This window comes from Balaenoptera physalus, assembly GCF_965194825.1.
Source record: "Balaenoptera physalus genome assembly, chromosome: 18".
Taxonomy (NCBI): Eukaryota; Metazoa; Chordata; class Mammalia; order Artiodactyla; family Balaenopteridae; genus Balaenoptera; species Balaenoptera physalus.
The window spans coordinates 14,081,052-14,107,672 of NC_138899.1; the positions used below are offsets into that span (position 1 = coordinate 14,081,052).

Genomic DNA, 26,621 nt, shown 5'->3' on the forward strand with positions numbered 1-26,621 from the left:
TTCTTGGTGAAAGGGTAAATGGAACTCTATTGTTTTTGCAACTTCTTTGTAAGTCTGAAAATTTTTCAAAATTAAAAGTTTTTTAAGTATTATTTGAGCACTCTCTATGGGCCAGGTGTGTTCTAAGCCCAGGGGACACAGTAGTGAAAAGAGCAAAGTCCTTGTTCGTGGAATTTAGAAACTGAAACAGAAAACTTACTCCAGAGCCTGCACGCATAGTCATTAAGCTACAGTGCAGTCATAATACCGTATAAGAAAAATTTACTATGCCTGTGCAGGGAAATTAAGTTGTGCAAATAGAATTCAAGAAATAACTGGTATGGATAGATGTTACGGTTCATTTATAAACATAATGAGACAGAAATGGCACCAAAATGATTTTGTTAGGATCAAATATCATTTTAAGCTCTCTCCTAGTTTATGATATTTAAAATTTTTATTTTGAAAAATTTAATCATACAGAAAACTTGAAAGAGTAGTGCAATGAACTCCTATAAACCCTCAATTTCGTTTCAACAGTTTTGCCAAATATATACACCTTCTTTTGTTGAATCATTTGAAAGTGTGTCACAGGCATTTTACACGTCATGCATCTCCAAAGAATAAATCTATTATCCTATATAACCACAGTTTCCTTATCACAACTAAGAAAATTAACTCTTTTACAATATAACAAAATATCCAGTTTATATTCAAATTTACTCCCAGTTTTCCCCAAAATGTGCTTAATAACTATTTGTTTTTTTAACAGGGATCCAATCAAGGCTCACACATTGTATTTTGTTGCTGCCTCTCTCGAGCGTCTCTTTTAATCTAGGACAGTCCCATCGTTTTTCCCCATAAGGCATTAACCTACAAAAGTTCCGGCCAGTTTTATTGCAGAATGCCCCCTCATCCTGAATTTGTTTGATTGTTTCTCACAACATTGTTTAACTTGTTCCTCTCTTCCCTGTATTTTCTATAAGGTGGAAATCAGGTTGAGAGGTTTGAATAGATTCAGGTTTAACATTTTGGCCAAAAATACTCCATAAGTGATGTTGTGTACATCTGACTGCACCTCATCAGAAGGCACATGACATCACATTGTCTCACTCTGTGAGATGCCGAGTGTGATCACTCAGTTAAGGCAGTGTCCCCAGGTCACTCTTATAAAGATACACCTTTCCCTTTGTAATTGATAAGTAAACTCTGGGGTGATACTTTGGCACTGTTCAAATACCACATTCTCCAAAATCATTTTACGCAGTGGTTTTAGCACCTCTTCATGAGTTGTGTCTGAATGGAATATTACACTGGGGGTTTAAAATGTTGGTTTTCTGATGTTACCATTCCTTTTACATTTTATAGCTTTCTTTCCCCCACCACTTCCACTCCTACCTCTTTTCCCCTTCTCTCTTACTTGAGAATCATTGTGAAGCTGAGGGTATTTTTTTTTTCAATCTACTACTATTAATTACTATCATCTTTTACCTCAGGTTATCATAAATCTGTCTGGTAGGAGCCTCTTCAAGCTTTCCTGCCTATTTGAATTTCAACTCATCTCTCTACCCTTATTTCATACCATTTTATCTGTGACGTGTTCTTTACTGGGAGTGTTACATACCCTCTTCTTCTGTTCTCCTATTGTGTGTTGCTTATATCTCCGTTTACATAATTAATACTTTTGCATGGTAATTATTTATAGGTTTGTGTCTCCACTAATGCATATGGACCCTGAGAGAAGAGACATATTTATACTTAGCATAGTCTCTATGAATATGAATTCTGACTGGTGGAAGGAATCAGTGGTTTCTCTTGCTCAGTTCATCATTCCTCTCCAAGTTTGTTCTTCCTTTTCCTTTTCTTTTTTCCTATTTCTTTTACTTTAGTTTTATTGAGGTATAACTGACACATAAAATTATAAGATATTTAAAGTGTACATCGTGGTAATTTGGTATATGTATACATTGCCAAAGGATTCGCCCCATCTACTTAATTAGCACATACATCACCTCACATATTTATCTCTTTTCTTTTGGTGAGAACATTTAGGTTCTACTCTCTTAGCAAATTTCAATTACACAATACAGTGTTAAACTATAGTCACTATGTTATACATTAGATCCTCAGACCTTATTGATCTTATAGCTGAAAGTTTGTACTCTTTTACCAACCTCTCCCTATTTCTTGCACCTTTTGGCAACAACTTTTCTCCTCTCTGTTTCTATGAGTTTGACTTTCTTTTTCTTTTCTTTTCTTTTTTTAGATTCCACATATAAGTGATACCATGCAGTATTTGATTTTTTCTGTCTGGCTTATTTCACTTAGCATAATGCCTCAAGGTCCATCCATGTTGTTGCAAATGGCAGGATTTCCTTCTTTCTCATAACTGAATTTTACATATATATATATATATATATGTACACATATATCCTATATAGAAATATCCTATACATACATTTGAGGTCGATCTGAAACAACTAGTGATGTTCTTACAGAGATTTTTCAGATTTTTCTATTTAGTCCAAGCACTTCAAACTCAAGCACTACACTGCTTTCTTATTGATGCTTCCCTGGTTTCCAGGTGAATCACCAGGATCAGAAAATGAAAGTGACAACAATGTCCTATTAGTTTTTTGTGACATAGCAAAACCTTTCTTTTTAATAACAGAGTTTTTCACTCTGGACTATGGAAGAATCCTCAGTTCCCACAAATTATTGGCTCAACTACAGGCATTTTTCAGTGCCACAATTGATAGTAACCAATTTTAAAGAATAAATTAGTATCCCTTTCTTACAGAATTGAATTGCCTCACAGTTAAAATTTAGGTGAATAATTTCTGACGAACCCTGGCTAAAATGGCTTCTAAGACTGGCACGATGCCATTGGTATCGGTGACAAAATGCTGATGTCTTCTTTTACCTCCACAAAACCACAAATGATGTTTCTCTTCCAGCAATTAATCATGGACTAGTTAGATATCGCATTCAGAGCCTTTTTAAACTGAGTCAACAAAAAATAATAGCTAATAGTAGTCTATGGCGCACTCTATACTTTCCAGAGTGGTTTTAAATACCTTACCTTAATCTTCAAACAATAATCCATGTTTTGGGCTTCCCTGGTGGCGCAGTGGTTGAGAGTCTGCCTGCCGGTGTGGGGGACACGGGTTCGAGCCCTGGTCCGGGGGGATCCCACATGCCGCGTAGCAAATGGGCCCGTGAGGCACAATTACTGAGCCTGCGCGTCTGGAGCCTGTGCTCCGCAACAACAGAGGCCGCGATGGTGAGAGGCCCGCGCACCGCGATGAAGAGTGGCCCCCGCTTGCCGCAACTAGAGAAAGCCCTCGCACAGAAACGAAGACCCAACACAGCCATAACTAACTAACTAACTAAATAAATAAATAAAATTAAATTAAAAAAAAAATCCATGTTTTGAGCCCAGATCTATATACCCAACTACCCATACCCTATCTCTATTTGGATTCCTCACAAATCCCTCAAACTCAATATGTCCAAAACTCATCAGTTCTCCTGGCTCAGTGATTGTCAACTTGCCCAAGCCACAGTCCTGAGGCTCAGCGCTCATAGTTCTTTCTTTAACGTGTTCTTTCCCACACATTCAACCAACAAAGATTTTGCATTCTGACATCCTAATATCTTGAATCCTACCCACCTCCTCGCCACATTCCACTTCAAATTCAACATGTCCAATACTGAACTCGCCTCTTTTCCCCTAAAACCTGCTCCATCTTCTCAGGTGGATAGAAACCCCTCCATCTAGTTGTCAGATCTAGAAAACCGTAGGTCAGTCTGGATCCCTCACTCTCCACACAAACCAGACACCCATGTGTTTCTTCTCTTCCAGCCCTACTCTACCGCCTTGTTGAGTCTTCATCCTCTCTTACCTGCACTATTTCAATCATCTTTTTCCTGATCTTTGGGGCTCAAGTTTGTTCTTCATATTGCTGCAGAATAACCTTTCTATTACATATGTCTGATAATATACTCTCCACTTTAAACCACTCTCAAAAGTGGCATAGAATTATGTTCAAAAACAAATGAAACTAAGGTATTGTGCAAAAATTCAGGTTAGTGGCTACCTTTGGAGAGAAAGCTGTGGGTAACGACTGTTGGGAGGCAGGAGGGCTCTTGCCAACATGTACTATTTTTTGATCCTGGTGGAAGTTCCATGAATGTGATAGATATATGAAAATTCATTGACCTATACAAGTATGATGGGGGCACTTTTCTGTATATATGTTTTCCTTCAATTAAAAGTTAATGAAATTAAAAAAATAATTAATTAGCCAGTTACCTTCCTATTATGATTGAGCAATAGTTTCAGTTTTTTACAAAGACCTTCATCATGGTGAGTTTCCGTTTTAATCACACTCAAAATCAAAAGTGTTCTGCTCTCAATAGTTAATCATCAATGACCAGCAGAAAGTCAAATGCTCATTTATTATAGATAGTTGGGATCTATTGATTTGTTTCATGTCATTGTGATAATGCACCACCTCACCGTGAAACATTCTCTCTTCCAACGGGCAACCGTGCATCCACTCTATGGGATGATTCTTATCCGCTCCCTTTTGTCACCACACTGTTTAATGCCGATGTGCGGCAGTTTTGTGAGACAGAGAGACATTTTGGTGTCACTAGCATCAATATGCTGACGCAGGAACATCAATATGCTGATACAGGCTCAACTCTATGCCAGCTGGTATTACTATTCTACTCTTCCAGCCTGGCTGAACTGGAGATAAAAATGAAAGCCAAATGCTTAAACATAAATCCAGACAAAACAGCAGAAAAACTGGTGGGCAAAGAGACACCTTCTGAGTCAATGACAGACATTATTCTGACATTTTAAATTATAGGAACTTGGAACATAAATTTTAGGTGAAGATATGACTTAAAATTCTCAGTAGGATTTAATAAAAATCCACACTAATGCAACCACTGATTAGGGAAATGTATGAATAGAAAACTCTGCTATGGGAACACGAAGTTATAACAATAAGAAACTGAAAGTCTCATAAAGCACCTATTAATGATGAAGTGATATAATGCATTATAACATGATATAATTGTAATATAATATGATAAATATATAATAGGATAATATGTTTAATTATATATTTGCATTTTAGTGTCTGCCATGTGTTAGCCATGCACAAGGCATTTTATAGAGATTATTTTATTTAATGAAGTTTTACACATACTTCTTGTGATGCATTACAATGAGGTAAAAAACAGTGAGAAGTTCTCCCAAGTCAATGCCATTGTTCTTAGAGTTTTTATCCACTCTTTATTGTTTTTTGAGTACCCATAAAGTGCTCACATTGGTAGTTTAATCTTCACTATAATCACATAAGTTAACATATTAACATAATGCACAAAAATACCTAAGTCCCCAGTAGCCAACTGTAGGGAAATTTTGCCACACATGACTGATGGTCTCCCCTCAGCCAGGGTGTACCCTCTGATCTGTATTTACCTACTGCCTAGCGCCCTCTTAAATGTTTCTGAGAAGTACATTCATATGCATCTCACCTATCTTTAGAAGCCCAGCCCCACATGTTCTGGATGCAAAATGATTCAAAATAAAAAAAAAATTCTGGGGCAAAAGACAAAAGTGCTAGTCTACTGGGTGTTTATACAGTTTGCGAGGAGGAAGCAGGACCACTGAGCTAAAGGTGTTGATGTGAGGAGAGAAGCCTGAACTACAGGGAAAAGCGTATAGAAGCCAAGGATGGATAAAGCGGGGACCCTGTGAAGCAGAATAACCTGTGCCCTCTCAGTTTGTGTCCAGGTCACTTTTCCTTCCAGCACAGCTGCGAGCAGGAGCAGTGAATGACCTTCGAACACACCGAACAGCTCTTCCAAATTGCCCTCCGGCAACTCTAGCTTAGGTCTGGAAATGCATTCACACTAAATTAAAAATGAGTAATATCAGATTAACAGTAGAAGGGAAATGAAAAGAGGGAAGAGGAAAAAAAGACACGGGGCCCCAAAGTGGAATGGAGGTAAAAAAGAAAATAAATATAAAGGTTAACAAGACGAAAAGACAACTCTCAGAATGGGAGAAAATATTTGCAAACGAAGCAACTGACAAAGGATTAATCTCCAAAATATACAAGCAGCTCGTGCAGCTCAATATCAAAAAAACAAACAACCCAATCCAAAAATGGGCAGAAGACCTAAATCGACATTTCTCCAAAGAAGATATACAGATTGCCAACAAACACATGAAAGGATGCTCAACATCACTAATCATTAGAGAAATGCAAATCAAAACTACAATGAGGTATCACCTCACACCAGTCAGAATGGCCATCATCAAAAAATCTACAAACAATAAATGCTGGAGAGGGTGTGGAGAAAAGGCAACCCTCTTGCACTGTTGGTGGGAATGTAAATCAATACAGCCACTATGGAGAACAGTATGGAGGTTCCCTAAAAAACTAAAAATAGAACTACCATATGACCCAGCAATCCCATTACTGGGCATATACCCTGAGAAAACCATAATTCAAAAAGAGTCATGTACCACAGTGTTCATTGCAGCACTATTTACAATAGCCAGGACATGAAAGCAACCTAAGTGTCCATTGACAGATGAATGGATAAAGAAGATGTGGCACATATATACAATGGAATATTACTCAGCCATAAAAAGAAATGAAATTGAGTTATTTGTAGTGAGGTGGATGGACCTAGAGTCTGTCATGCAGAGTGAAGTAAGTCAGAAAGAGAAAAACAAATACCATATGCTAACACATATATATGGAATCTAAAAAAAAAAAAGGTTCTGAAGAACCTAGGGGCAGGACAGGAATAAAGATGCAGACGTAGATAATGGACTTGCAGACACGGGGAGTGGGAAGGGTAAGTTGGGACGAAGTGAGAGAGTGGCATGGACATATATACACTACCAAATGTAAAATAGATAGCTAGTGGGAAGCAGCTGCATAGCACAGGGAGATCACCTCAGTGCTTTGTGTCTACCTAGAGGGGTGGGATAGGGAGGGTGGGAGGGAGATGCAAGAGGGAGGAGATATGGGGATATATGTATATGTATAGCTGATTCACTTTATTATAAAGCAGAAACTAACACACCAGTGTAAAGCAATTATACTCCAATAAGGATGTTAAATAAATAAATAAATAATAAATTAATAAAAAGGTTTACCAAGTCGGCTAATATTGTAAAATCTCCTCTCACTTTCTTTCCATCCCTGTTTCCCTCTCAGTATCTCCATTGGACACAATATACACATAATATAAATTCCCTATTTGATGTGCTATTGGAAGTGCCTTCATGCTTCTTTCTTTAATTTTCAAAATCCTTCCTTCCTAATTCTAGAGCTGAATTAGGCACTCAGAATCAGATGAGAAAGTAAATGGGAAGAACGAATTTTTCTGGTCTTCCTTTAGCTGGGCAAAAATAATCGTTTTGGCTTTTGAAATAAAACAAATTGTTATTTAGTTATATCTAGATTAGTTGCTGGGTCAGGAGGATTTTAAACCAAAATAACACAAATGACGTAAGTTTTCTTGGCTCATGATACTTGATACAACTAATTTTAGACAAAGTGATTTTTTAGCACTTGCAGCTGCAAATATAACCGATTCAAGATAACAACACTAAATTTTGACATTTTGTTACTTTTCAATTGTAGTATTTTTTAAGTAAAGGCATGTCTTAACTTACTGCATTTGACTTTCAAGTGTTTCTTCAACAAATTAAACCCACATTATGGTACTTATATTAGGCTAGAAGATATTTACTTATGGCAGACAGTCCATTTCCTGATGTTGCCTTACAACTTGGCCTTTGGCTTCTAGAATCTAACTCCCTATAGTTTCCAGGTTAATTCATTGCCTCAAAATGAAAACGCTGAAAACAGAAGGGATACATGGTGGAGCAAACACAGCCAGCTGTCTACATGATACACATGATGTTCTGGTTCCTTTGTAACAGAATCCCGATTTAGTTGGGAGAAATAGGGAAAATGTGCCCAGCATTTCCCACACCAAGATGTGACCAGGTGGCAGAGAACTAGTTAATGGAAGTCAGAGAAAGTCATTTGCTAGGGCTTCCAGGAAAGTTTATTAAATATAGCCAATTCAGTTGGCATCCAGGTTTTACGTTTTGTCCTTTCTCTTTCTTCTTCCTCCTGCCAAGAAAATATAAGTGATGCCTGGAGACATAGGAGTCATCTATGATGGGTTAAAATCCACACATTAAAAATGGCAGAACAAAAAGACACAAAAGATTGGGCACCTTTGAATTGTCAAATAGCTCTAGATTGCCTACTGCCAGTTTTATGAGAAAAAATATGATCTCTTACTGGCTTAAGCTACTCTTTTGGGGTTGTTGATACTGTCAGCCTAACTCAATCTCTTAGGTGATACACTGAGAGATAATCTGAGTGAAGCACTGACAGAGGGACAAAAACAAAGGAGAGCGTCTTGTGCTCACACAATTATGGAAGTTACTTACTTGGGTACTCCTAAATTAGCTCTCAAATTAGTGTCAAAACTTATATTTCAAAAATACTTTGACCAGTTAGTGAAATGTAAATCAAAACCTCAGTGAGTTATCACCTCATCCCCATTAGGATGGCTACTATAAAAAACAAAACAGTCAAACAAGCAAAAAACCCAGAAACCTTTGTGCACTGTTGATGGAAATGTAAAATAGTTCAGCCACTATGGAAAACAGTATCAGTTCCCAAAAATTTTTAAAATAGAATTTCCATATGATACAGTAATTCCACTTCTGGGTATATATTTATATGTTCAAAAAAATTAAAAGCAGTGTATCCAAGAGACACTCATGTTCGTAGCAGCACTACTCACAAGAGCCAAAAGATGAAAGCCTCCCAAGTATCCAACAGATGAAAAGGTAAACAAATGTTGTATGTAAATATAATGGAATATTATTCAGACTTAAAAAGGTAGGAAATTTTGACACATGCTACAACATGGATGAACCTTGAATACATTATGCTAAACCAAGTAAGCCAGCCATAAAATGACATATACTGCATGATTCCACTTATATTAGGTATCTAGAGTAGTCAAATTCACACAGACAGAAGTAGAATGGTAGTTGAGAGGGCCTGAAGTGGGGGAGAAATGGTGAGTTGTGTTTTAATGCATATAGAGTTTTGATTTTCCAAGATGAAAAAGTTCTGGAAATGGGCTATACAACAATGTGACTATACTTATTACTGAACTACACACTTAAAAATGGTTGAGATGATTAATTTTATGTATGTGTATTTTACCACAATTAAAAAAAATACTTTTACCAGTTGTAGCATCTGATAATGTACATATCCACTGAAGTGGACTTTCTAGGAGGTTTGTTTAAATAGGAAAGTTCTGGAATGTTTGTCTGAAAAATTAATTTCATTGCTTTATAGTCATTTTGTGTAGTTATTTCATTGAAAGCACTGAAAATAATTGACCAAAAGAAAACTGAAATATTCTAGAGAAGTTACAATTCTAATCCATTGCTCACTTAATATTCAGGATATATTAGTTGAGCACTTATTATCAGCTAAACCCCACGCAAGGAACTGGAGATACATGGTGACTAAGACATTATCTCTACATCCTGGTATAATAGAAAAGGCATGGGCTTTGCTGTTACACCAGATGCAAAAGAATGAAAGTGAATTCTAGCTAAAAGGTATAACATTCACATTAAACAGAGTACACAAAAGGGCCTAGTAAGCTAAGGAAAGGGAAAATAATTTTAAGAATAAGGAACATGGTAATGAGATTGAGGACAAAGGTATATGGGTACATGGGATCAGAGTGTTCAATTTTTTTAAATGTTTGTTAGTTTTTTAAACACAAGGAAAATAAAATAGCCATAGACAGATTCTCTAAAAACTTAGCCATTCCAGCAGAGGGTATTTCTAAACAACACTGCGAGATTTAGAATATCAGCAGAGGATCTTCCAGGAAATGAAGAAACCATAGCCAATATTCAATTAAACATTATAAAAATCTAAAGTGTTTCAAGCAGTATATACATAAGGAATTTCATCTTAATTTTGTAGGCAGTGGAGAAGCATCAGGGTTTTTTAAGGAAGACATGGACATAATTCGTTTTGTGGCTTTTTATTTCACTTTGTAAAAATTATGAACCACACCACCGGCAAGTAAGGTCCATGTACCCACCACCTTTCCTAAGACTTAGACTACTACCAATATCTTTGAAGCTCTCTGTGGGTCCATCTTTGATCTCATCTTTTTTCCTTACCCAGAGATAACAAATATACTGAATTTTGTGTTAATCATTCCCTTACTTTCATTAGAGTTTATATGTATCCCTAAATTTTATATCATTTGGTACTATCTCTTTTTGAACCTCGTGTAATAGATTCCTAGTACATGTATGCTTTCGTGACTTGCTTTTTCACTGATATGTTTTTGAGATTCATCTATGTTTATCTATATAGCTGTGACTATTGTCACTGCTGTTAGTATTCTATTGAACGAGTAAACCACAATTTATTTTGTTATTCTACTTCAATGGATATTTGAGTATTTTGTTATTCTACTTCAATGGATATTTGAGCTGCACCTAGTTTTGTTGTTGGTGTTATTATTATAAACAATAATTCTATGAGCTTTCTTGCATAGATTTCCTGCAAAACTTTCTTTAAAGCAAAGGTTGGCATACTATAGCTCATGGGCCAAATATGTATAGCCCGAGAGTTAAGAATGGTTTTTTTTAATTTTAAAAAAAGCAAAAGAAGATTTCATGATATGTGAAAATAGGGAATTTGGTGTCCTTAAGTAATGTTCTTTGGAACACATTCACATCCATTTCTTTACATATTGTCATATTGTCTATGGCTGCATTCATGCTGCAATGACAGCGCTGACACCTAAGTCACCTATACTTTCCTCAAAGTGTAGTCACACTACCTATTCTTTGAGGCTTTTCTTAAGACAGTCTCCTCCTTTAATTCCTCTCACAGTTATTGTAATGTGGCAGAGCTTCAGATCTTGTCACATAAAACTTATGTACTTTTTATGTACTGTACTCCCTTCCTAACCAAATGACAGTGTCACTTAGGGTTTGAGACCGTGTTTCATGACATAAATGTAAAGTAGCTGCTTTACACATGACTATTTTTGTGGTCAATAATCATGACAGTATTTTTCAGATGCTTCCCTAGGGATTGAAAGAATTTGTACAGCTTCTCAAAGTGCTAGACTTAAACTCAGGAAATAATTTTAATGAGAAAATTTGCTGTTCACTGGTTTATTGGTTCAACAAGATTTCTTAAAAATGTGTCTTCTTCTGGACTTTCATAGAACTTTATTAACTTTTCTCTGTAATAATACATTGATATAAGTTCTTATGTTCTTACTACACTCTAAGGCCTTTGAAGACACTAACCATTTTATCTCAGTATTTTTCCCAATTTTTGATAGTCTTCTTCCCATAGATGATATACAATATATTTTGCAGAAAATAATGTTTGTGCACATAACTATACGAAATTCTACTAGAAGATGTAAACACAGAATATACTTTTCTTTGTCTTCCACCAACACATTTCAATCCTGGGTGTTTTGCTGGAGAAATAAAACAAATAATAGAAGCAGCAGAATAGTGACTTAGCAAACTTTGAATGCATAATTATAAAATACTGACCACGTATATAAGAACAGAAGGCTGTTAAATAGCAGATTTAAAGTTCTAATATCATCCCAAATGATTAATTTAAAAATTACATATTTCACATACTTACTTTGCTATTTGAAAATTTCATCAAACGTACCTGGAATTAAACATTTGTGAGGCATTTGTAATCTATTCTAAATAAAATATGCAAACCTAAAAAATCAAGTTTACTGCTGATACTTAAAGGAAACTAAACCATTACTCTTTGGTTATGATATTGGGGTAATCTGGCTAAGGGAGGAAAAGCATAACAAATTACTTAAGCCTATAAATTCTTCCCACGTGGAATGAAGAGCAGGATTTTCGTGTCCAGTAGCCCCCTCTTCTCTGTGGTTTCACCTTCTGAGCTTTCAGTTACCCGCAATCAACTGTGGTCCAAAATACTAAATGGAAAATTCTAGAAATAAGCAATTCATAAGTTTTAAATCATACTCCGTTCCCAACGGAGGGATGAAATCTTGAGTCATCCCACTGGGGAGGTGAATCATCCCTTTGTTCAGTGCATCCACTGAACAAAGTCACTTAGTAACCATCTGTCTGGGTTATCAGATCAACTGTTGGGATATCGCAGTGCTTTGTGTTCAAGTAACCCTTAGTTTACTTCACAGTGGCCCCAAAGCACAAGAGTAGTGATGCTGGCAAATCAGGTATGCCAAAGAGAAGCCATAAAGTTATTTTTTTAAGTGGAAAGGTGAAAGCTCTTGCCCTAATAAGGAAAAAAAATCACATGCTGAGGTTGCTAAGATCTACGGTAAGAACGAATCTTCTATCTGTGAAATTGTGAAGAAGGAAAGAGAAATCTATGCTAGTTTTGCTGTCGCACCTCAAGCTGCAAAAGTTATGGCCACAGTGCACGATAAACAGTTAAGATGCAAAAGGCTTTATATTTGTACAATAAGGTATTTTGAGAGGGAGAGAGAGACCACCTTCACGTAACTTTTATCATAGTATGTTGTTATAATTGTTCTATTTTATTATTAGTTATTGCTGTCAATCTCTGTTTCTAATTTATCATAGGTGTGTGTGTATAGGAAAAAAAATAGTATAGACAGGGTACTATCTATGGTTTCAGGCATTCACTGGGGGTCTTGGAACATATCCCCCAAGGATAAGGGGAAATTGTTGTGTTTAAGATACTCAAATTAAAAAATGAGAATAGGGTCTTTCTTAATAAGGGATATCTGGAAGACCTAGGGGTGATAATTTTTAAAAGCAATTGCAGCTGTGAGAATTTATTTAGGTGGAGAGAATTAAAGTTTTATTCTACTACATGATAATTTGGCGGTAACAGTAACCACTATTTTCATTAAATAGTCTATGCTGTGCCTAAAAATAATTCAAGATGATTTATTCTATTAAACACAATATTCTTATTATAAAGCATTCATTAATCACTTCTTCCACATACAGTGAAAACTGCTATCCTCATCAATTTCCATTCATATTATCCCAATGTGAATACCTTTGAATAACATTTTGCTAAGAAATATTCAAGTACAATTGTGTTCCTGAACTACATTCAGTTCACAGCCAATCTGTGCCAAAGGATTATGGATAATAGAGTTTGGAATACTTGGTTGCTCCACTAACTTGAGTGACTTTTACTGAGTCACTTAATTTTTGCATTTTAGTTTTTCTATCTGTCCTTAGAAATGACATATAGAAGAGACCTTAATGTTGGTTCACAGCCTCAGGAGTTCCCCAGGTGAAATTAGAATCTGGCCCCCATATACAGATGGCAAAGAGAGACCAGAGAATTAGGAAGATTACTCCAGATTGGCAGCTGGCAGTCTTCATCAGCAAGGGAAACTTACACACGAGGCTTGTTATAGGGGGCTACAAGAATAATAGAGCTCTGCACCCACCCTCCAGAATCTTAAAAGTTCATATAGAGGCCTTAATGGGGTTCAGGCATGTATACAGTCCAGATGGTCTCAATAACATTATTCTCTCAGGCTGCTTCCTTGAAGTGGTTCCTAGTGCAGAAGCCGTGAGTGAAATATACATTCCAAGGAGGGAGTAAGGAGTCTCTAATGGCCCAGGATCTGCTCAAGGGTCAGCCTGTGGTCATGTCCTCTCAGTGACCTCTTCCAACACTTAAATATCATTCAGTCCTACTCTTTCTTTTGTTCTGCAGTAGAGGATTATGCCCAGGGATGACCAGTCTGAGGAATATTTCAAACCCATTTAAATTTCTAGGAAAATACTATATAAGCTAAAATGTATAATAATTATGTAAACAAATAGCCCTGCATTCGATTAATTTCATTATATTTAAAAGAGAAATGTATTCCTCACTATTCTGAACTCAAATGTACTGGAATGTATAATAATATATGTTTTAGTAGTGTCCTTTAATAGTGTATTTCATGTGACTTTTTAAATGGCAAATCAACCCATCAGATATGCTGACACTTAAGACATTCACTGCCAATAGTTTATTTCCTTCATCCCACAATCTCAGTCAAAAATTCAGTCCAAAAATAAGTGGAAATGAGGAGTTAATTAAAGACCTGTGAAGGAGTCATAATATGTTCTTTCTTATGCTCTATGGATAGAAATGAAGCTCCTGACTCATCTGCCTTAGATTGCTGCCTACCAATCCATAAAACAAGGGCTCTTCAATATTTATTGAGCCTCAGTAACATGTACTGTGCTAGGTACTGCAAGGGATGCTAAAAATGAATAAGGCATGAGCCCTCAGGGAATATATCATCTCTAGTAGAAGAATAAATAAGCACTGTGTTCAAATTCTAAAGTGAGAATTATAAGTGGTATATGACAGTTAAAATCAAGAGCTTATGGGAATTTAAAGGAGGGATAGATCATACCAAGTGGGAGCAATCAGGAAATGAAGGCTAACCTCAGGAAGTGAGACCTGAGTAGAATTTCCAGAGCAAGGTCTTCCAAGAAAAGGTATATACTTACTAAGCAAATGAGGGGAAAAGAAAAAGTGTAGTGGTCACGTTTCAGCAACTTGGAGAGACCCAGATTCCCTATAGAGCAAGGGAGCAACGTGGGGAAAAAAGGAATAGATCAGGGCATCCCCTAAACTAGTTTCCCCGGCTGCTGCGTCTCTTTACCATATATTTTAATATTTACAATAAATTTCCTCTCTTCTGAATAGAAAAAGAATCATTCCTGACTAGCAGCCAGAATCTTAAGGCTTCACCACTGCCCAGTTAAATAAAACTGAGTATTTTGAGTTGATGAGTCATATGTACTGGAAAACCAGTTAACTCTGTTCCAAGGTTTTGTTTTTGAACCTGATGAGTTTTCGGGTCAGACAGTCCTTGGTTGAAATCGAGACTCAATCACAGCTGTGTCATTTTGGCTGATAAAGACAAAAACAACTATCTACGCAAACAATTTTCTACGCATTTTCACCTGTAATCTTCTAAAACAGCTCTTCTCAAAACTTTAACGAGTACAGATATCACGTGGGGTGCCTGTTAAACTAGGGGCTTGGAGTCAATAGGGCTGGGGTGGTTCTTGAGAATCTGCATTTCTAATAAGCTCACCCGTGATGCTGACGCTTCTGGACTGTGGACCACTTTTGAGGACAAAGGCTAAAAGCATAGGTCCCAGCCAGCAGTATCAGCATAACCTGGGAACTTGATGGATGTGAAATGCAAATTATCAGCCCCCACACCAAACCTACTTAATCAGAAACACCGGGATGAGGCCAAGCATCCTGGGTTTTAACAAGCCCTCCGGGTGATGTCACTGGTTTTCGCATACTCGAAGCACCTGGGGGGAAGGGCGGATTAAATACTATTGATGCCTGAATCTCACCCCCAGATATTCCCCTGTAATTGGTGCGTGGTGTGGTCTCGGCATAGGGTTTTTTAAAAGATCTACCAGGTGACTCGAATATGCAATACAATTTGAGAATCCCACGAGGTAGGTATTTGACCTTGATAGGCCTTATTTTCCGCCTGTGCAATGTGGCTAATAACCACGCTGGTTCGTGCCTTCGCTTCCAGATTTCGCCATCTCCAGCCAGCCTTAGTCGGCCAAAATCCCACTTCAGTCTCCTGGCCGCGTGCCCCAGAGCCTCTGTCCGAGAACCGGAGGTCCCAGTTGCGGACCAGCCGGAGCATCAACCACGCTCCGCATTCCGGCGCCGCCCGCACCTACGTGGCTCAGGGCTCAGTCCTCGGCGGCTCACGGGACGGCGCCAGAGCGCTCGGCGCATGCGCTCGGCCCAAGTCAGGCCCCGGTCCGAGTAACGGACTCGGGCTCCCTCCACCGGAAGTGGGCGGCCGCGCTGCGGGAGGAGCCGGCGGGAGCTTAGTGGCTGCGGGCTGTGGGCGCCGGGTCCGAGGGGATCGCGCTTCCTCCTCCGCGCCCGCGTCATGGCGAAGGCCGGCGACGTGGTGCGGCTGCTCCTGGGCTCCACCGCGCTCTGGCTCTCGCTGCTCGGCGCGCGGACCGCCTCCGCGTCCAAGGCGGTGACTGCCAACTTGGCCGCGAAGTGGCCGGAGACCCCGCTGCTGCTGGAGGCCAGGTGAGTGCGGGCCGGACCGTCTGCCGAGCCCGCGCGGAGGGAGGGTCCGGCGGGGCCGGGACGCACGGGGCGTCCGGGACCCCGACGGCGCCTGGGACGCCGTCTCTTAGCCCGCCGGCAGCCAGCTTCTTGCACCGCCGCTGGTGCTTTGACCCTCAGAGCATCACCTCCTCCCCTGCTACCCTGTGCGTCGCACTCACTTGCAATTTCTTTTCCCCGCCTTCGTACTTTGCCTCACCCACGGGTTTTAAAACTTTGTTTAATTCGTTTGGATTTTCTTAGCATTTACGAAAGAGGAAAGGAAGAATGGGAGGTAGACCGTGGCGTTTAATGCAAGCTCTTCAATGGATGTAGGCAGTTCTTTTTAGGAACCGGTATTTGAAGCACCTGGTTTCAAGATGATAACATTATTCGGTCAGCTCCTAGGCTTCCTGTGGAGAAGACAGCTTCCCAAAGCCATTACTTCTTTCTGAATCTCATTCACTGGGGTTAGTGCATAAGGTTTCATTTATTGTGGAGAAACAAAACTTGGAGCTATTGAATTTTGCTCTTAGTATTCCAGTAGTTAAACAAAATTTGAAAGTTTTTTCCTGTTTTAACCGGCATGAACTTTTAATGCCGGTTGCATTTGTAGTTCACCAAAGCAACAGCTTTTGGTTCTAAAAAGAGTCTTCGTCACCCCACGTGACATTACATATGTAAGATATTGATACTAAAACAGATTTTTTAATTGAGCTATAATTGATGTAGCATATTAGTTTCAGGTGTACAACATAATTATCTGATGTATTTACATGTTGTGAAATTATCACCACATAAGTCCAGTTAACATTTGTCACCACACGTAGTTACAAAAGTTTCTTTTCTTGTGATGAGAACTTTTAAGATCTCTCTTGGCAGCTTCACAATATACAGTACAGTACTAAAACTTTAGTCATCATACTGTACATTACATTCCCATGACCTATTTATTTTGTAGCAGAACATTTGTACTGTTTGACCACCTTCACCCATTTCACCTGCCTTCCTGCTTCTGGCACCCAATCTGTTCTCTGTATATGAGCTCATTTGTTTATTGTTGTTGTGTTTGTTTTAAGATTTCATAGGGTATTTGTCTGTTATTTCACTGAGCAAAATGCCCTCAGGTCTATCCACATTCTCACAAATAGCAGGATTTCCTTCTTATGGCTGAATGATATTCGTGTGTGTGTACCACATTTTCTGTATTCATTCATCATTCAGTGGATTCTTAGGTTGTTTCCATATCTTGGCCATTGTAAATAATGCTGCACTGAACATAGGAGTGCTTACGTTTTTTCCAGTTATAGTGTTTTCACTTCCTTTGCATAAATACCCAGAAGTGGACTTGCTGGATCATGTGATAGTTGTTTTTAAAAAATTTTGATGAACCTCCATACTATTTTCCACAGTGGCTCCACCAGTTTACATTCCCCACAACAGTGCAGAAGGGTTCCTTTTTCTCCACATCCTCTCCAACAGTTGTTATCTCTTGTCTTTTTGATGATAGCCATTATTCTAACGGGTGTGAGGTGATATCTCACTGTAGTTTTGATTTGCACTTTTCTGATGATTAGTGATGCTGAGAGCACCTTTTCATGTACCTGTTGGCATTTGTATGTCTTCTTTAGAAAAATGTCTATTCAAATTCTGTCCAGTTTTTAATTGGATTGTTTGGAGTTTTTTTTTTCCTATTGAGTTGTATGAGTTCTTTACATATTTTGATTATTAACCCCTTATCACATATATGATGTTCAGATATTTTCTCCCATTCAGTAGTTGCTTTTTCATCTTTTTTTTTTTTTCTCACCCTGTCACATCTTAGCCCTCCCCCTCCCCATATCCTGAAGTCCATTCTCTAGTAGGTCTGTGTCTTTATTCCCGTCTTGCCACTAGGTTCTTCATGACCTTTATTTTCCCTTAGATTCCATATATATGTGTTAGCATACTGTATTTGTTTTTCTCTTTCTGACTTACTTCACTCTGTATGACAGACTCTAACTCCATCCACCTCACTACAAATACCTCCATTTCATTTCTTTTTATGGCTGAGTAATATTCCATTGTATATATGTGCCACATCTTCTTTATCCATTCATCCGATGATGGACACTTAGGTTGCTTCCATGTCCTGGCTATTGTAGATAGAGCTGCAATGAACACTGTGGTACATGACTCTTTTTGAATTATGGTTTTCTCAGGGTATATGCCCAGTAGTGGGATTGCTGGGTCGTATGGTAGTTCTATTTTTAGATTTTTAAGGAACCTCCATACTGTTCTCCATAGTGGCTGTATCAATTGACATTCCCACCAACAGTGCAAGAGGGTTCCCTTTTCTCCACACCCTCTCCAGCATTTATTGTTTGTAGATTTTTTGATGATGGCCATTCTGACTGGTGTGAGATGATATCTCATTGTAGTTTTGATTTGCATTTCTCTAATGATTAGTGATGTTGAGCATCCTTTCATGTGTCTGTTGGCAATCTGTATATCTTCTTTGGAGAAATGTCTATTTAGGTCTTCTGCCCATTTTTGGATTGGGTTGTTCGTTTTTTTGTTACTGAGCTGCATGAGCTGCTTGTAAATCTTGGAGATTAATCCTTTGTCAGTTGCTTCATTTGCAAATATTTTCTCCCATTCTGAGGGTTGTCTTTTGGTCTTGTTTATGGTTTCCTTTGCTGTGCAAAAGCTTTTAAGTTTCATTAGGTCCCATTTGTTTATTTGTGTTTTTATTTCCGTTTCTCTAGGAGCTGGGTCAAAAAGGATCTTGCTGTGATTTATGTCATAGAGTGTTCTGCCTATGTTTTCCTCTAAGAGTTTGATAGTGTCTGGCCTTACACTTAGGTCTTTAATCCATTTTGAGTTTATTTTTGTGTAAGGTGTCAGGGAGTGTTCTAATTTCATACTTTTACATGTATCTGTCCAATTTTCCCAGCACCACTTATTGAAGAGGCTGTCTTTTCTCCACTGTATATGCTTGCCTCCTTTATCAAAGATAAGGTGACCATATGTGCGTGGGTTTATCTCTGGGCTTTCTATCCTGTTCCATTGATCTATATTTCTGTTTTTGTGCCAGTACCAAACTGTCTTGATTACTGCAGCTTTGTAATATAGTCCGAAGTCAGGGAGCCTGATTCCTCCAGCTCCATTTTTCGTTCTCAAGATTGCTTTGGCTATTCGGGGTCTTTTGTGTTTCCATACAAATTGTGAAATTTTTTGTTCTAGTTCTGTGAAAAATGCCATTGGTAGTTTGATAGGGATTGCATTGAATCTGTAGATTGCTTTGGGTAGTAGAGTCATTTTCACAATGTTGATTCTTCCAGTCCAAATCATGGTATATCTCTCCATCTATTTGTATCATCTTTAATTTCTTTCATCAGTGTCTTATAATTTTCTGTATACAGGTCTTTTGTCTCCTTAGGTAGGTTTATTCCTAGATATTTTATTCTTTTTGTTGCAATGGTAAACGGGAGTGTTTTCTTAATTTCACTTTCAGATTTTTCGTCATTAGTGTATAGGAATGCAAGAGATCTCTGTGCATTAATTTTGTATCCTGCTACTTTACCAAATTCATTGATTAGCTCTAGTAGTTTTCTGGTAGCATCTTTAGGATTCTCTATGTATAGTATCATGTCATCTGCAAACAGTGACAGCTTTACTTCTTCTTTTCCGATTTGGATTCCTTTTATTTCTTTTTCTTCTCTGATTGCTGTGGCTAACACTTCCAAAACTATGTTGAATAAATAGTGGTGAGAGTGGGCAACCTTGTCTTGTTCCTGACCTTAGTGGAAATGGTTTCAGTTTTTCACCATTGAGGACAATATTGGCTATGGGTTTGTCATATATGGCCTTTATTATGTTGAGGAAATTTCCCTCATGCCTACTTTCTGCAGGGCTTTTATCATAAATGGGTGTTGAATTTTGTCGAAAGCTTTCTCTGCAGCTATTGAGATGATCATATGGTTTTTCTCCTTCAATTTGTTAATATGATGTATCACGTTGATTGATTTGCGTATATTGAAGAATCCTTGCATTCCTGGAATAAACCCCACTTGATCATGGTGTATGATCCTTTTAATGTGTTGTTGGATTCTGTTTGCTAGTATTTTGTTGAGGATTTTTACACCTATGTTCATCAGTGATATTGGCCTGTAGTTTTCTTTCTTTGTGACATCTTTGTCTGGTTTTGGTATCAGGGTGATGGTGGCCTCGTAGAATGAGTTTGGGAGTGTTCCTCCCTCTGCTATATTTTGGAAGAGTTTGAGAAGGATAGGTGTTAGCTCTTCTCTAAATGTTTGATAGAATTCACCTGTGAAGCCATCTGGTCCTGGGCTTTTGTTTGTTGGAAGATTTTTAATCACAGTTTCAATTTCAGTGCTTGTGATTGGTCTGTTCATATTTTCTATTTCTTCCTGGTTCAGTCTCGGCAGGTTGTGCATTTCTAAGAATCTGTCCATTTCTTCCAGGTTGTCCATTTTATTGGCATAGAGTTGCTTGTAGTAGTCTCTCATGATCGTTTGTATTTCTGCAGTGTCAGTGGTTACTTCTCCTTTTTCATTTCTAATTCTATTGATTTGAGTCTTCTCCCTTTTTCTCTTGATGAATCTGGCTAATGGTTTATCAATTTTGTTTATCTTCTCAAAGAACCAGCTTTTAGCTTTATTGATCTTCGCTATTGTCTCCTTCATTTCTTTTTCATTTATTTCTGATCTGATCTTTATGATTTATTTCCTTCTGCTAGCTTTGGGGTTTTTTTGTTCTTCTTTCTCTAATTGCTTTAGGTGCAAGGTTAGGTTGTTTATTCGAGGTGTTTCCTGTTTCTTGAGGTAGGCTTGTATTGCTATAAACTTCCCTCTTAGCACTGCTTTTGCTGCATCCCATAGGTTTTGGGTCGTCGTGTCTCCACTGTCATTTGTTTCTAGGTATTTTTTGATTTCCCCTTTGATTTCTTCAGTGATCACTTCGTTATTAAGTAGTATATTGTGTAGCCTCCATGTGTTTGTATTTTTTACAGATCTTTTCCTGTAATTGATATCTAGTCTCATAGCGTTGTGGTCAGAAAAGATACTTGATACGATTTCAATTTTCTTAAATTTACCAAGGCTTGATTTGTGACCCAAGATATGATCTATCCTGGAGAATGTTCCATGAGCACTTGAGAAAAATGTGTATTCTGTTGTTTTTGGGTGGAATGTCCTATAAATATCAATTAAGTCCATCTTGTTTAATGTATCATTTAAAGCTTGTGTTTCCTTATTTATTTTCATTTTAGATGATCTGTCCATTAGTGAAAGTGGGGTGTTAAAGTCCCCTACTATGATTGTGTTGCTGTCGATTTCCCCTTTTATGGCTGTTAGTATTTGCCTTAGGTATTGAGGTGCTCCTATGTTGGGTGCATAAATATTTACAATTGTTATACCTTCCTCTTGGATCGATCCCTTGATCATTATATAGTGTCCTTCTTTGTCTCTTGTAATAGTCTTTATTTTAAAGTCTATTTTGTCTGATATGAGAATTGCTACTCCAGCTTTCTTTTGATTTCCATTTGCATAGAATATCTTTTTCCATCCCCTCACTTTCAGTCTGTATGTGTCTCTAGGTCTGAAGTGGGTCTCTTGTAGACAGCATATAGATGGGTCTTGTTTTTGTATCCATTCAGCCAGTCTGTGTCTTTTGGTGGGAGCATTTAATCCAGTTACATTCAAGGTAATTATCGATATGTATGTTCCTATTCCCATTTTCTTAAATGTTTTGGGTTTGTTATTGTAGGTGTTTTCCTTCTCTTGTGTTTCTTGCCTAGAGAAGTTCCTTTAGCATTTGTTGTAAGGCTGGTTTGGTGGTGCTGAACTCTCTCAGCTTTTGCTTGTCTGTAAAGGTTTTAATTTCTCCATGAAATCTGAATGAGATCCTTGCTAGGTAGAGTAATCTTGGTTGTAGGTTTTTCTCCTTCATCACTCTAAGTATATCCTGCCACTCCCTTCCGGCTTGCAGAGTTTCTGCTGAAAGATCAGCTGTTAACCTTATGGGGATTCCCTTGTGTGTTATTTGTTGTTTTTCCCTTGCTGCTTTTAATATGTTTTCTTTATATTTAATTTTTGATAGTTTGATTAATATGTGTCTTGGCATGTTTCTCCTTGGATTTATCCTGTATGGGACTCTCTGTGCTTCCAGGACTTGATTAACTATTTCCTTTCCCATATTAGGGAAGTTTTCAACTATAATCTCTTCAAATATTTTCTCAGTCCCTTTTCTCTTCTTCTTCTGGGACCCCTATAATTCGAATGTTGGTGCATTTAATGTTATCCCAGAGGTCTCTGAGACTGTCCTCAGTTCTTTTCATTCTTTTTTCTTTATTCTGCTCTGCAGTAGTTATTTCCACCATTTTATCTTCCAGGTCACTTATCCGTTCTTCTGCCTCAGTTATTCTGCTATTGATCCCATCTAGAGTATTTTTCATTTCATTTATTGTGTTTTTCATCATTGCTTGGTTCCTCTTTAGTTCTTCTACGTCCTTGTTAAATGTTTCTTGCATTTTGTCTATTCTGTTTCCAAGATTTTGGATCATCCTTACTATCATTATTCTGAATTCTTTCTCAGGTAGACTACCTATTTCCTCTTCATTTGTTAGGTCTGGTGTGTTTTTACCCTGCTCCTTCATCTGCTGTGTGTTTTTCTGTCTTCTCATTTTGCTTATCTTACTGTGTTTGGGATCTCCTTTTCACAGGCTGCAGGTTTGTAGTTCCCGTTGTTTTTGGTATCTGTCCCCCGTGGCTAAGGTTGGTTCAGTGGGTTGTGTAGGCTTCCTGGTGGAGGGAACTAGTGCCTGTGTTCTGGTGGATGAGGCTGGATCTTGTCTTTCTGGTGGGCATGTCCACGTCTGGTGGTGTGTTTTGGGGTGTCTGTGGCCTTATTATGATTTTAGGCAGCCTCTCTACTAATGGATGGGGCTGTGTTCCTGTTTTGCTAGTTGTTTGGCATAGGGTGTCCAGCACTGTAGCTTGCTGGTCGTTGAGTGAAGCTGGGGCTTGATGTTGAGATGGAGATCTCTGAGAGATTTTCGCCGTTTGGTATTACGTGGAGCTGGGAGGTCTCTTGTGGACCAGTGTCCTGAAGTTGGCTCTCCCACCTCAGAGGCACAGCCCTGATGCCTGGCTGGAGCACCAAGAACCTTTCATTCACACGGAAAAAAAGTAAAAGGGGAAAAAATAATATATCCTGCTCCCAAAGTCCACCTCCTGAATTTGGGATGATTCGTTGTCTCTTCAGGTATTCAACAGATGCAGGCACATCAAGTTGTTTGTGGAGTTTTAATCCGCTGCTTCTGAGGCTGCTTGGAGAGATTTCCCTTTCTCTTCTTTGTTCGCACAGCTCCCGGGGTTCAGCTTTGGATTTTTGCTTTTTCATCTTGTTAATGATTTCCTTTGCTGTGCAGAGGCTTTTTAGTTTGATATAGTCCTACTTGTTTATTTTTGCATTTGTTGCCTTTGTTTTTGGAGTGAAATAGAAAAATATCATCACTAAGACTGATGTCAAGGAGCTACTGCCTATGTTTTCTTCTAGGAGTTTTATGGTTTCAGGTCTTATGTTCAAGTCTTTAATCTATTTTGAGTTACTTTTTGTGTATGGTGTAAGATAGTGGTCTAGTTTCATTCTTTTGCACACAGCTATCTGGTTTTCCCAACACCATTTATTGAAGAGACTGTCCTTTCCCCGTTGTATATTCTTGGCTCCTTCATCATAAATTTTTCCGTTGTATATTCTTGGCTCCTTCATCATAAATTAATTGACCGTATATGTGTGGATTTGTTTCTGGGCTCTCTATTCTGTCCCATTGATCTATGTGTGCCAGTACCATACTGTTTTCATTGTATAGCTTTGTAATATAGTTTGAAGTCAAGGAGCATGATGCCTCTAGCTTTTCTTAAGATTATTTTGAATTTTGGAGGTCTTTGTGGTTCCATACAAATTTTAGGATTGTTTGTTCTATATCTGTGAAAAATGGCATTGGAATTTTGATAGGGGTTGTGTTGACTCTGGATGTTGCTTTGCATTGTATGGAGACTTTAACAATATTCTTCCAATCCATGGACATAGAATATCTTTCCATTTATTTGTGTTGTCTTCATTTATTTCTGTTGTCTTCAATTTCTTTCATCATTGTCTTATAGTTTTCAGTGTACAGGTCTTTCACTGCCTTGGTTAAATTTATTCCTAGGTATTTTTTTGATGCAGTTGTAAACAGGATTGTTTTTTAAATTTCTCTTTCTGATAGTTCATTATTAATGTATAGAAACCCAACAGGTTTTTGTATACTGATTTTTGTATCCAGTAACTTTACTGAATTCATATATTCTCACAGTTTTTTTTGGTGGAGTCTTTAGGGTTTTCTATGTATAATGTCATGTCATCTGTAAATAGTGACAGTTTGGTTTCTTCCTTTCTGATTTGGATGCCTTTAATTTCTTTTTCTTGCCTAATTGCTCTGGCTAGGACTTCAAATACTAAACTGAATAAAAGTGAGAGTGGGCATCCTTGTCTTTTTCCTGATCTTGTGCCTGACTATGATTTTAGCTGTGGGCTTGTTGTATATGACCTTTATTATGTTGAGGTACATTCCCTTTATACCCACTTCGAGTTTTTACTCTTAATGGATGTTGAAATTTTTCAAATGCTTTTTGTTTTTTGCATCTATTGAGCTGATCATATGATTTTTATCCTTAATTTGTAATGTGGTGTTTCACATTTATTGATTTGTGGGTGTTGAACCATCCTTGCATCCCTGGAATAACTTGATTATGGTGTACGATCCTTTTAATGTATTATTGTATTCAGTTTGTTAATATTTTGTTGAGGATTTTTGCATTTATGTTCATCAGGAATATTGACCTGTAATTTTCTTGTGGTGTCCTTTTCTGGTTTTGGCATCAGGATGATGTTGGTCTTGTAAAATGAGTTTGGGAGTGTTCCTTCCTCTTCTCTTCTTGGACAAGTGTGAGGATTAGTATTCATTCTACTTTAAATGTTTGGTAGAATTCACCAATGAAGCTGTCTGGTTCTGGACTTTTATTTGTTGGGAAGCTTTTGATTACTGATTCAATCTCCTTATTAGTAATAAATCTGTTTGGATTTTTCTGTTTCATGTGTCAGTCTTGATAGTTTGTATATTTCTAGGAGTTTATTCATTTCTTCTAGGCTGCCCAATTTGTTGGTGTATAATTGTTCATAGTCTCTTATGATCCATTGTACTTCTGTGGTATAGATGTAATAAAACAGTTTTTATTAAATAAAGTATTCTAGTTTAAAATATGTCCCCTTCCTCTACCTTTTCCCCAGTTTCTCCCATAGCTTGCATGGATCTGATCTCATACTCAGTTCCAAATCAGTCTAACTTCTCCCAGTATTAGGCTGATAGTTGCAATGTTTCAATTTCTGCTTGCCTCAGGAGGATTAGAACTGGAACTCCTGTAGGATGCTCTTTAAGGCCCTTCACAATCTAGCCACACTCTGATGTACCAACCCCATTACTTATAGTGGGTTGAATGGTGGCTCCCAAAAAGATATGTCCATATCCTAACCCCTGGAACCTGTGAATGTTACCTTATTTGGAAAAAGGATCTTTGCTGATGTAATTAAGTTAAGGGTCTTGAGACAAGATTGTTACGGATCTGGATGGGTGCTAAATCCAATTTCCTTATAAGATACAGAAGAGGAGAAGACACATACAAGGAGGAGGAGGACATATGAATAGAGACAGAGATTGGATTGGTGTAGCCACAAGCCAAGGAACACCTTAAGCCTCCTGAAGCTGGAAGAGGCAAGGAAAGGTTGTCCCCTAGAGCCCTTGGAGGGAGTGTAACCCTACCAGTACCTTGATTTTGGACATTTCCAGAACTGTGAGACAGTAAGTTTCTGTTGCTTTAAGTCATCAAATTTTTGATAATTTATTACAGCAGCAATAGGAAACTAATTTGATTTTGTACCTTGAAGTGGGGATACTGCTGTAACAAATACCTAAAAATGTAGAAATACCTGTTGAATCTGGCAGGAGCTGGAAGAGTTTTGAGAAACGTGGTAGAAAAAGCCTAGATTGCCTTGAGGAGACTGTTGGCATAAATATGGACATTAAAGGTGATTCTGTTAAGGACTTAGAAGAAAGTATGGAGCATGATAGAAAAAAGCTTCTGTCATCTTAGAGAATACTTACATGATTATGAATAAAATGTTGGTAGAAGTATGAACATTAAAGGCACTTTTGGCAAGGGCTTAGAAGGAACTGAGGGATGTGTTATTGGAAATAAAGAAAGATGACCCTTGTTATATAGGCAGAAATCTGGCTGAATTGGATTCTACAGTTGTGTGGAAAACAGAACATGTAAGCGATGAACTTGGATA

The 26,621-nt window shown here is 38.0% G+C and overlaps 1 protein-coding gene across 2 annotated transcripts in view; it reads left to right on the plus strand.

Annotated features, from left to right (window-relative positions):
- Positions 1-7,159: 7,159 nt before the first annotated feature.
- Positions 7,160-26,621, plus strand: part of UGGT2 (UDP-glucose glycoprotein glucosyltransferase 2) — a 199,701-nt gene continuing 180,239 nt past the window's right edge. The window contains exon 1 of one of the 2 annotated variants that reach the window (XM_082434596.1): positions 7,160-16,211. In XM_082434596.1, coding sequence (XP_082290722.1) covers positions 16,060-16,211 — 152 coding nt within the window. In that variant the 5' untranslated portion in view covers positions 7,160-16,059. The remainder of the gene's footprint in view (positions 16,212-26,621) is intronic. The other variant, XM_082434595.1, reaches the window with a different exon arrangement.